General features: G+C 43.1%; 1 protein-coding gene across 1 annotated transcript in view; it reads right to left on the bottom strand.

The window, feature by feature from the left end:
* The window catches only part of MUS81 (MUS81 structure-specific endonuclease subunit), a 306294-nt gene that overhangs the window by 36743 nt on the left and 256784 nt on the right, over nucleotides 1–12767 (bottom strand). The window contains exons 14-15 of the mRNA XM_085625914.1: nucleotides 9138–9263; nucleotides 5422–5525 (exon numbers count right to left, since the gene is read on the bottom strand). Coding sequence (XP_085482040.1) covers nucleotides 5422–5525; nucleotides 9138–9263 — 230 coding nt within the window. The remainder of the gene's footprint in view (nucleotides 1–5421; nucleotides 5526–9137; nucleotides 9264–12767) is intronic.

Here is a 12767-nt window from a genome sequence, read left to right as displayed (position 1 = left end):
GGGGCCGTGTGATCCTGGAGCTCCTTTTGTGGGATAGCAACTAAGGCTGCGCTAGGCTAACGCTCCTATTGTAGGCCTGACCCCACAGCTGTGAAGATCCCGCTGATCGGGGGGAAGGGGGGGAGTTTTGTCAGTCAGTTTGTATGAATACCAATACTTTGATGAGAAGGCAATGTCTGGGCACTGCTCGGAGACTGGGGTGGCCGTGGGACGCTTTAATAGTTTCTTCACAATGGCTGTGGGTGATTACACAGTGATGACATGGAATGTCAACAGGTTAAGGAACAAAATCAAACGTGGATTGGTATCTAATTACCTGAAAAGGCTTAAACCAGATATAATATTTTTACAGGAGACGCATCTCATGAGCCCGCACTGTTCATTCTTGGGTAGGGGGCAATACACCACCTTGGCACACGCGGGATTCACCCGAGGCTAGAGGGGACTGGCAATCCTTATAAAAAAAATCACCCACTTTCCGGGTTACTAGACCATGGGAGGACCCAGATGGCACATATGTAGCAGTCCAGGGCATCTGGAATCTCAAAACATGGTTACTTATTAGTGTCTATGCTCCCCCATGTCTCCAGCAGTGCACGCTGGACGGAACTCCTCTTACAGTCTGGCCCCGCCACACATATCATCGGGGGTGACTTTAATGATGGGAGTGATCCCTCTCTGGATCGTACACTGACATGACCCGGGTCGCATAAAACTACTGCACTGGCGAGGTTCCATGCAGCCCTTGGCTTAACTGACCTCTGGCGGTGCCACCACCCATCCTCACGTGCATACTCATACTTTTCTGGGGCTCACAGAGTGTTTTCGAGGCTGGATTACCTCTTTGTCCCAGCTGGCGAGATTGAGCATGTAGAGGAGATGGAATATTTGGCTAGGGGTATCTCTGACCACTCACCGCTCTTCTGGGAGGGAGAAGGGGAAGCCAAGGTACAACTTGGAGACTGAATGCCAGGGCTTTGAAAGATAAAACGGTTGCCAAAGAACTCAGGGTGGAAACCGAGCTCTACTTCAAGGAAAACGACGGCTCAGTACAGTAGGCAATTATTTTATGGAAAGCTTTCAAGGTGGTGTTACGTGATCGAGCCCAAAATATTATTGCCTATAAAAAAAGGCGGGAAACCCAAGAGATTATGGCTATGGAACGCAGGCTAGTGGACCTCGAAAGTAGTGATACCTCCATGTTGAGTGAACATACCCTTCGTCAAATTGATATTACTAAAAGGGAATACCAGGCACTGGTCACCCCAGAGTCGCGGGCTCACCAGCTCGCAGTTCAGCATAGATTATATGAGACAGGAGATAGAGCGGGTAAGTTGCTTGCTTGGTTGGGCAGGAAGGAATTGGAGTCGAGGTGGGTTATGTCCATAGGGAACAAGGCCATACTTACACCACACACCAGGATATAGAGGGGGCTTTTGCCCGGTACTACTCTACGCAGCCCGAGCACAAACGAATGAGGCAAAATTACCAAGTACCTTGACGGGGTCGAGCTCCCTTGTCTCTCCCAGGAAGAGAGGGTTAGACTTGAGGAAGAAATCACCCTGGAAGAGGTAACAGAGGCCATTGGTAGAATGAAGTCAGGGAAAACCCCAGGCCCAAATGGGCTTCCGGGGGAATTTTTTAAAGTACACAGTAACCGACTGGCCCTATATTTACTTAGGATGTTTCAGGCTTCCAAAGACAATGGGACGCTCTCTACAGACCTTAGAATGGCAACGGTGGTGGTGATACCCAAAGCGGGGAAACCCCCAGACGATTGTGGGTTTTTTCGTCCCATTTCGTTATTAAATATAGAAACAAAGATCCTGGCCACTATCCTTGCGACAAGTCTCTTAAGGGTTATTACCCCTCTGATACACGAAGACCAGTCTGAATTTATTCCAGAGCGAGCCACGCGTTATAACCTGCGACTCGTGGCTAATTGGATGGATGCTGTTCGAGACCGGGATGGGGCCCACCTGCTCCTTTCCCTGGACACTGAAAAGGCGTTCGATACCATCCACTGGCCATTTATGAGATGCACTCTGGAGAAATTCGGGGTTCAGGGACTGGCTATACACTGGGCCCGAGGCTAGGGTTTGGGTCAATGGAGCTCTCTTGAGGACCTGGCCGATTCAAAGGGGGACTAGGCAGGGATGCCCCCTTTCCTCCTTACTTTTTACCCTTATATTGGAAACCTTGGCCTGTGTTATCAGAGCCTACCCTGGGCTGGGTGGTTTTGTAGACAAATCCAGACTGCTGGACGAAGAACGCGTATCTTTATATGCGGATGACATTCTATTGTATGTGACAAACCCGACTGAGACACTCCCTCAAATACTACAGATTTTTGATGACTATGAGCATCATGCAGGATATAGGATCAATTGGAGTAAATCCACCCTGTACCCGGTGGAGGGGAGGGGTGGAGTCCCAGACCTACCCGAGCTGTCTGCGATGGTCGACAGAGGGGTTTGCATACCTTGGCCTCTACATTACCACGGACGTGGCACGTAGCTTAGCACACAACATCAAGCGGGTCATTTTAAACTTCCAGGAAGACGTTAGGAGATGGAGGAGGCTGCCACTGACGATTATGGGGAGGGCCGCCATGTATAAAATGATTACACTTCCCCAGTTGCTTAACGTGTTACAAAACTCTTACAGTAAGATACCAGAAACAATGTTTAAAAGTATGGATAGGAATTGCACCTGCTCCTCTGGAACGGGGACCATCCACGCATTGCACTTCAAACACTACAAAGAAACCCATATAACGGGGCTTTGGCCCTCCCAGATATTAGGGCATACTATAGAACGTCCCATCTCATTGTCATCAATGAGTGGATCCACAGACCTGGGGATCACCAGACGTATAGGCTGGAAAGGCTGCAATTTAGAGAACGTACACACCTACACTATATCTAAGGTGGCAAGGGAAAAGCCAGCTGTTACAAGCGGCCCAAAGGACATTAGAGGCATGGAAGAGTGGCGAGCAGCAAATGAAATGGGACCAGAAACCTACCAGAGAGACCCCATTATGGGAGAGAAGTAGATTAATCAAGATTGGAAAACTGAGAGGCTTTAGGCAATGGGACATAATCGGTATTTCTAAAATAGTGGATGTCCTAGAGAAAGGTGTGTTGGCCTCATTCAACACACTCCAAGCCAGATATCAGCTCCATGATATTCAGCCATATGCATACCTCCCTTTTAAGCATGCATGGGTTGCAGAGGGACTGGATGGGGAGACAATACCGGAATATGCCCCGCTAGAGGGTCGACTCCTACAGGAGGATATCCCAGCCAAAGCCATTTCGTTTACCTATAAAACATTACTCAATAACATGCCCGACAAATTGGGTCCACTTTGAGCTCGATGGGAGAGAACCACTGGTGTAATGGACGACCTTGATTGGGAGGCCGCTCTCATGCATCCACGTGAAGTGGCAATTAAACTAAGGTTGCGTCTCAATCAATACAAAATTCTACATTGAACTTATTTTGATAGAACAAGGTTACATAAAATAGGGAGAGCCGCAAACCCGGATTGTCTCAGATGCCGCACGGAATGCAGAACATTCATACATACCCTTTGGGAATGCAACAGGATTCAGATCTACTGGAGAAAGATTGTGAGAGAGCTCAATAATATACTGGAAGTCCAACTGGAGTTGGAACCAAAGTTTCTCCTCCTGGGAATCCCTACGGACGTGGACATCCCGCGATGCAAACTCGTATTAGCTAATTTGGGGTTGGTGGTAGCCAAACGGGATATAGCCAAATGCTGGGGGGGGGCCCAACAACTTCCTACACTCAATGAATACAGGACAAGTCTTGATCTATATATGGTTGCGGAACAAGTGACATATAGAGCCTGGGGTTACCCTCGGAAATTCTGGAAGATATGGGCACCGTAGTTAAAGTACTATTGTCTGGAAGTGAGGGGGAAGAAGAGGGAAGGGGACTGCTGCCAGAAAGATTGGGGGAAGAGCCTTGAATGATGTAATGTTTGACCCTGCTGTTGGTAACTACGAACAATGTAAATGTGACCCTCTATCCTTGTACACTCAGGTCGTTAGAGTTCATCTACAGACTCACCTGCAAAAGAAATATCGCTCTTATAATTGCCCTACAAAAATGTTGTGGACTGACATTCACTGTGTAACGTTTATTCATGTTTTGTTTGACGTTTTGTTTTATTTTCAAAACAAAACTAAAAATATTTATATAAAATAATAATGGCAAAGGCGGCACAGCATTAAGGTTGTGTGCTGTAGACAGTACATCGGGTCAACTTATTATCTTTTAGTTGCACCATCCGACTGCTTACAACAAAACCTTATTTGAACCTTAATAACAGTTCTATTAGTAAGTCTGAAAGGTTTTTAAATATATACCCATCCAGTGCCCATACCCGGCACTGTGCAGCAGATTCTGAATGCAGGAACGTGTTTCGGTAACACAATTGGCCTACTCACATGCCCCAAGCCCACTGTACACAGCTTTTGGCCATGCACTCTGGCTCTTAAGTGCAAGGATAATCTTCTGCCACACTCTTCACCTAGTCCTCACAACCCCAAAGCCACAATGTGAGGTGTGGGTTGGTGTGCTTTCTAACAAAGCCTTGCTCCCAACTATCATGCCCACTAGCCCACTGCACATGACCGTAAGCTACAACATGTGCTCATTCCGCTTGCCCCTGAACCCACTGCACAGAGCCTATGGCCCAGGTGATCAGGCACTGGATGAAAGCTATGAACCTGGGCCATACTCTGAGTCCAGTGCACCAGGCCACAAACCCACTCTGCATCTCCTCATGCCAGACACTGCTCCCAGCTTCCATGCAACTGCTTATGTGGAATAATGCGGCTATAATAACCTTGCAAATGTTTTGGTCAATTTCATTACTTATAGTTTTACCAAAAACCAATCTTAAGGCATACTGCGGTTGAAGACTGAAAGGTGTTTTACCTAAAAGAATAGGACCTGAGACAAAAACCAATCAACTTCATTTCTCTTGTGGTGACTTGCCAATGTCATAATGAATACAACCCAGAAAACAAGCTGAACCAAAGTGGAGTACCATAGCAGAACAGTTTTAGCCTCGCTTTGGCGGGGCTTGGCTTAGTAAAAGCACAACATAAATACACTTTGGGAGCTCTCAAAGCATCTTCTTGTGAGAGATATATTTTAAGGCTTGAAGTGGATCCCTGTGGTCGACAGTTTACAGACTTGCTTACACTGCACTGGCTCAGTATGAGAAAGGGATGGATGCTTTCTACCATATTACAGCAAGATACTACTGTAATGTCTACACTTATGATTTCTCAACCAAAGTTACCAGTTTGGCCTGTGTTTATTGCAACAGTGTGCACTGAAAAGGGAGCTTAGCTTCCAAGAAGTTGTGTTCAGCCATACCTTGCAAGTGTGCTGTACTTCTCCAAGATAGCTGCCGCCTTCTCTCCACTCACTCCACTGATCTGCATTAGCTGTCGGGCAAACACTTCTTTCACAGTCTGAGCCTACAATGTAGACCATTAAGCACATGATAAGCTACAGCAGGTTATAAATAAAACATACATTTACAAACAGAACATAAAATATAATATATATAAAAGCATCTTGTTAGGCAGCACACTACCACAATGGAAGTTGTAAGATAAATGTACTATATTACATAAAAACTCTGCGAGCTTCCTCGGAGTTCCGCCAACAGTCGAAAATAGTCAAGTCGTGCTTGATTTAGTGCAGAAAAAAAGGCGTGAATGGCACCACGCTGTGCGCCAGAGGGTGCAATTACTCAAGTTTATTTTGCTGCAGCTCGAGTAGATTTTAAACTTGAGTAGCAGCCTTCTGACCGTTACCGGTCGTACCACTCATGCTAAAAAAAATCTCACCAGATGTCCTCTCAGCGATTGAAATCTCGCTAGGGGACACCAAATCTCACTTGTGCTCGCCAACTTACCATTCTGGATTCGCAACAAATTCTGCCACCTGGCGATTGGTGGAATTTGTCCGGAACTCCGCCTTCCACCAATTCCGCTCACAGAACAAAATATTTCACCCACCCCTAGATTTTTTTAAATAAAAACTCTGTATTACGTTCTTTATTGGCAACCTATGATTGCAAAAAACGGACATTGTAATTATTTATAAGATTTCTCATGAGTTACAAATGTAGAATATTACTACTGAAATATTAGTCTTGGTATGGGGGTCATCTAACAACCTAGTTTGATGTTTATACCCCAATGTTACTCCAAAAACTCTTTTTCTATATAAGCTGCTCAGACTCTAGAGAAGAGGAAAACTGAGCAGAGCTCAGGGAGACTCCCTTCACACAAAGTGTGGTAGAAAAACTGAGGGATTCAGCCTCTCTTGGGAGTATTCTACAGTGTGCTGTCGCCTGATTGGTTATAGTTCAAATTTGGACTTTTCCTGAAACAAGGACATAGAACAGCTATTGAAGTGACTGTTTATTGCCATTATTGCCTATGGCAATGATGTATACTGCTTTATAATGGTACCGTGGGTCTACCAATTCGAAGACAGGGAATGATTTAAGCATGTGAATCTATGAAAGATCCAATACTGGAAAAAACTTTATATTTTCATTTCTTGTAGGTTTACGTTTGCAGATAAGGTGTTATTGTCATTTGTTCCCGTAAACTTTTTTTTGTGAAGGAAAAAAATAATACCATATTTAAAAAAAAAAAATAAAAAAAAATACGGATCCCTGGCTGCGTTGTAGCGCTTTTTTTATTGGTAACTTTCAGCCCTGCGGCACAGCAATCGTCTTCTAAAAGACTTTGACAAAGCCAATAGGCGAGAGCTATTGGCTTGGCCAATGCCTGTTCTGTTTTCTCTCAAAGATCTCCTAGCCAGGAGAAGACAAATTCGATTGTCCTTTTATGCAGAAACTAGTAACCAAGATTGCAAAATACTGAAATGGCCACTGTCAAAGTATTTTGGTCTTGAGAAAACGGAACCAGCAATGATCTGTCTTCCAACAGAGACCTCAGAGGAAGTCATCCTACACTTAGGTCGTTTTCTAGAGGGGACATGGTGCCTGTGACAAAAGTAACAGTACAATCCAACTAAAGACTTAATAACATCCACCCTGCATGTCCCCTGCATTTCAACACACTCTCCTAGTTGGGGTGAACTGCATGTGGCCCAGAAAATCATAGTCCAGCTCCTCAACGCAGCATGTATGCCATGCCAGTCTATCTCCTGAATATGTCTGCTAACCAGCTGACATATTATCAGCCCAAAGAACAAGCTACAATTCTCTGAATTCACAACGTTTATTGCGCAAAGAATGACTTTCCTAGGTGCCAATAGCCACTCAAGTTATTTCTTAATAACTATATTACGTTTTACCCTACTGTTCCAATTAATTACCAAATCCGCAGCACCACTTTGTAACACAGCCTTATCAGCTTACACAGTTTTCAGTTCTTCAATTGTTGGTGTTCAATCTACCTTTTATGCTATGGGATTCTTTATGTTCTACATATTGTCTTCTTTTTCAACTTCAACAAAAGACCGAAAGCCGAAAGTGTTAAACTTTATCTTAATATCTTTAAACAATTACATATCAAATACTACAGTGAAACGTAATCCCACAGACACCACCAGATCTCAATCTTGATTACTCAAGAAAGTATTTGAAAACAAACTGGTACGCTATATGTAACCACTTTTTCACAGAGACCCTACAAACTAAAAAGCTTCATGGGGCACGCTAAACCTAGCAGTTTTTATAATTTACTCACATCATTTCACCTGAATGTGTTCTCCCTATATAACCATCAATTTACTTGCCTTCCTCTGAAAATAATGTAACCCATCTTCCATTACTCCTGGATGCCTCTGGCAACCTATTTTTTCCCTCCCCTGCCTCAGCTCTGTGTCCAGACTTCTTGTCAGCTGTTCTCCTCTTAATAGATTACTCCCCTGCTTTGTAACTAGTACTGAGCTTTGTAAACCTCATAAATACATACATACTTGCATACCCACAAACCGGCACGCTCAGTTTCATCTGATCTGCAGCACTCCTAAATCTTAGTGTGCAAATTCTCATGGCATATCAAGGCAAGATTAGGAAGCGTTCAGGAGCCCCATCAGCCAAGAAGCAAGATTGCAGCTAGAAACATCAAGTATGCCCCATCGCCAGGGTAGGACAAAATGGCTTTGTTTACAAAGCCCAAAATCTCCGCACTGCTTCAGACTCTATGCTCTAAGCCGTCCTGGAACACCAATATTTAATATGTAAGACTAAACCTCAGGCATAATTTAATATCTCTACTCATATCGCCTATATAGCATTCCAAGGCCTAAACTGGTGTGTGCTTAGCAAGAAACAATTACATAAATAAATATTAGAACAGTATGACTAAAAGACGTAAATTAATTATGGATATGCATGTATTACACCCAGTTAGGGCAACCTAATTACCATAAGAAACCTGGGATGCAATTAACCTTCAAAACAAAGGCATACATGCATGTCCATGCACATTGCTGTTCTCCATTCTTCATGGCAGTGATGTTGCTATAGTGCTTATGGCCACAATAAAGTGACAGTGTTGTCCTGAGATTTGACATTGGTGAACCTTTGGATTCTACATTTACTTTCGTTGGACCTCCCTAACTTCGGTGACTAAAGAGGCATCCAAGATCTATATAATGTCCTGTCTCACACTCTTGGACAGTAACTCTTGATTCTTACAACAGGAACCTATACGAAATCCTTTTGTACCCGGGATTGTCTCGACTACTTCTGACAATTAGAGACCAAGGCATCAACAAATTTTCTTGTAGTAACTCATTTTCATGTACATTTTGCAATGATCAGAAGTGGGATACTTACGGTTAGACACCATAATGTAGCTCTATCACACCATACTCCTGTTTTATTTGTGTGTATTAGTTTGATTTTACGTCTGTGTATTGGGTCCATGCTCTCATTGGAATCTGAGTTTTAAAAATATTTTCAAATACAGAACTGCTATTGTAATATTATTATAAGTGGATTATTTCCTGAAATAATGTTACTATTGCTCCATGCTTTCACTATTAATGTTGTTATGTTTCTCCGGTAAAGTTCTGATATGTAAAGGTGACATTACTTTGTTTTTGACAGCTCCTTCGTTGAATTCACCAAAGGTCATTAGCACGCAGGAATCCGCACATGGCGAAAAGGTACGGTCACACTTTGCCTCCTCCTCCTTGGTACAGCTCAGGAGGGTTTTGTCCTGCAATACAAAAAAAAGTTTACATGCAGCTCTTGAATGCTGAGGGCATCACTCCATGAATCATCTCTGTCCTCTAAGAGAGCAACAGGCTGTGCAAATATACAATTAACCCAACATTCCTCTTCTGGGCTTCAGTAGCTCTCTCCCGTTGTTTTTATATCAGTTCTTTACTCTCCATATTCATAATTGAAAAAAACTACAAAATGTAAGAGTGGCTGATGGAATAAACAAAGAAGTGCTTCATATCAAAGCCTGTTGAACCATGCATGCTAATAAGTACATTTATCTATGCATTTCACATTAAGATGTTTTCAGAGATCTTCACACTGAATCTACTGGCAAAAAAACAAACATTGAGATGTGTGGTACACTGTGATTTTCCAGTAGTACTGGCAAATTGGGAATAATTTCTCAATTTAACTCTCAAACACCAGTGTTTTTCAAAGCATGTACTTGTTCTCAGGTAGGAGAATTGCATATTTCCAACACTGCAGTATTTATGGAAAAAGCAGCAATGGAGTTGCCTTTGATGTTGAAGAGCAGGAGCTGACCCAATCAAAAAAGCATACCAGAACAAATTACAACAGTATACAGCTGTGAGGCACTACCTTCCAGGGAAAGGATTCATTTCATACAACCACAAAACAGGAATTTTAGATTTAAAACAAACAAAACACAGATGACTGACTTCCAACAGGACTAATATTTTTATATTCTATACTCAACATGCTTTTCAGCTTTCCCCCATTTTGTTATCACAGTATGCGATGCAAATGTTAAAGCAACAGGATGCCAAACGAGTGGGCCAAGGACACCAAGATCATATGGCGCTGTGGATAAGAAGTCAAATAAAGGAGCACAAAACAAGTAACTATTAGTTCAAAAGGAAGGTCTTGGGTCCCCTTTTTGGAGCTTTTTGTGAAATTGGTAAAGAGATATCTCCTGTGAACTACAGCGAACTGAAAAGGAAAAGTTCTCTCTATTGGTATGAAAGATACAAGACACTGATAAGAAAGAATGCATAAAAAGTACATAAACTATATAAAACGTTTATCTAGACTTCTTGAGGAGGGAAGAGGGCTAGAATCAGAGATACAGAAACAAACCACAAGAGGTTACCCGTAGACCCAGTTGAGACCTGGGTGTCTAGTGTTATAGCATTCAACAACGTCTCAACAGGTAATATTCTTTTAGACAATTATGTAGAGCATATACATAAAATGCAGAAAAGGAAGAGACAAGGAGACATCCTTGGTTATTTGAATTTATAAGGAGCAGTCTATATATGAGAAAAAAAGGATACATAAAATGGTATCCGCAATATTTAAATTAAATGTGGGTGTAACCCATAGAATCTTGTGCACAGTAGTGCTCAAGTGAATGGCGCAGGTGATAAGTGAGGTGAGAAAAACAGCGGTAAAGGCGCAAGGAAAATATATAGTCACTTAAATGGTTGCAATACTAAAAGAGTTCAAATGAAATTGTAATAGAAAATAAAAGTCATCAACAATTTAGAGAACCAAAGGTTGTGCTGGGAGGTAGACGGCGTTTCGACCTGTAATCAATTCAAGTCATCTTCAGGACCAGGTTACATTGAGAATTATCAGTGCTGTCTGGGGCAAACAATAGTACTACCGGGGATGCACCCAAGGTATGATGTGCAGGAAATCCAGGTGGATGGATAAAAAGGGCGGCACTACTGAACTGGTGTGCCAAGGGATTACCACTTGCAGAGATATGGACCCGGCTTGAAGGTTCTTGCGTCCAGTATCCTTGTGACGTTGGAACAAGGCGGGGGAGACGATGTGTACGAGCCGAGGCCGGCATCAAGAGGAGGAAGTCTGGGCCGGGGACTCTGGATTAATAAAGGCATCGTCCAGATTGGGTTCAGAGGTTCGTGGGGAGTTGAAAGCGTCATCTGCATTGTGACGTCTGCGTGAGTCTGAGTCGGATAGGGGCAACTCACGCCGATGTCAGAATCCAGAGGTCGCTTTCAACTGCCTGCAAACCTCCGAACCCAGTCTGCATTTGTTGTATATGCTCTACATAATTGCCTAAAAGAATATTACCTGTTGGTACGTTTTTGAATGCTATAGAATCAGAGATGGCATGTATATGAGGTACGAGCCATTTCATTTTACTCCTTTGCTAATCAGCAATTAGTGAATGTTTCTCAGTTGCTTGTGCTCCCCGAATCTGGTCTGAGGGCAAGAAGTTATGTTTTGCACCAGAAGACTATTATTATGCTGGGCAGTACTTCTGCCTAGATATCGGATGATGCATTCATTCAGATAGCCGGCTATTAATTTGTTTTATGATGGTGTTTTTGTGCAGGATAACCCGGTAAGGAAACACTATTTAAGAATTTGGAACAAGCATTGGTAAAGCAACAGGTCTCACTTTTGGAACCTACTGGCGTTGCCACTGCTTTTTGGCGAGCTGTACAGCAAAAATGAAAAAGAAAAAATGTATCATGATGCGTATAATTCATAGCACTACTAGCATCTGCGCCATTCGGTAGGCGCACGCATGCATCACCCTGACCGCACGTTCCTACTGAATGATGCTGGGGTAATTTTATTTATTTTTTAATTACCATCCATTTGGGCACAATTTAGTGTGGTTTATGACTACTCGGACCGGCCGTTTGAGGGGTAGGATCAACGCCGTGATTCCTCCTGGGGAACCGACACTAGAATTCAGTGTCTACAACGGCCAGTACTGCTATGGCCCACAACTGACCCAAACAGGGTTGATATATTTTTTATTTTTTGGAACTACAGGTACCACCACTTTTTAGGGTGCTGTAAGGGAGGCCACTTATCACTGTTTAGTGTTAGGTGACGACTACCAAAAAGTGTAGGTAGTACTCTATAAGGTCCTGAGGAATTGCCATCTACTTGATAGTAAGGCAAGAAACATATCAACCTCATTTATAAGCGTAATATCCCACAACATTGAGTGAATATACGCGCAATTTTTTCTTTTTAATTAGAGGAGTAGCCAACCTCATTAAAATTGTTTTGATTGGTCTATCAAATTTCAATACACACTTCACATTCACTTACACAACACTAGGACCCTTACTTGCACATCACCTATCGGCCTGAGGAATAAAGATCTCCGTGAAGTAGGCCCCATCACGGGTGCCTGATCGGGCATTGCAGCTCCGGCCCGAGTAGGAGCAGACCCGATGATGAAGCAAGACACCTACTTGTTGGGTGTGTGAGGGCCTTTATCCGATAAGGAGATTATTCTCCTGTGTTTCAGTATCTTCCATTTCTCGTTTACAACCGGTCTTCTTATCAATAGAAACTGCATACCAATATTGTTTATCTAGTTCGTTGGGCGTGTATGCTGGACCTGGTTGACAAAAGCCCTTTTCTCCTTTCCCCTCTTTTGACTCTACCATAGAATCAGAGATGGCATGTATATGAGGTACGAGCCATTTCATTCTACTCCTTTGCTAATCAGCAATTAGTGTACGTTTCTCAGTTGCTTGTG

This window comes from Triturus cristatus, chromosome 9 (genome assembly GCF_964204655.1).
Source record: "Triturus cristatus chromosome 9, aTriCri1.1, whole genome shotgun sequence".
NCBI lineage: Eukaryota > Metazoa > Chordata > Amphibia > Caudata > Salamandridae > Triturus > Triturus cristatus.
The sequence above is the reverse complement of the archived record's forward strand: the minus strand, read 5'-3'. Positions and strand labels throughout refer to the sequence as shown.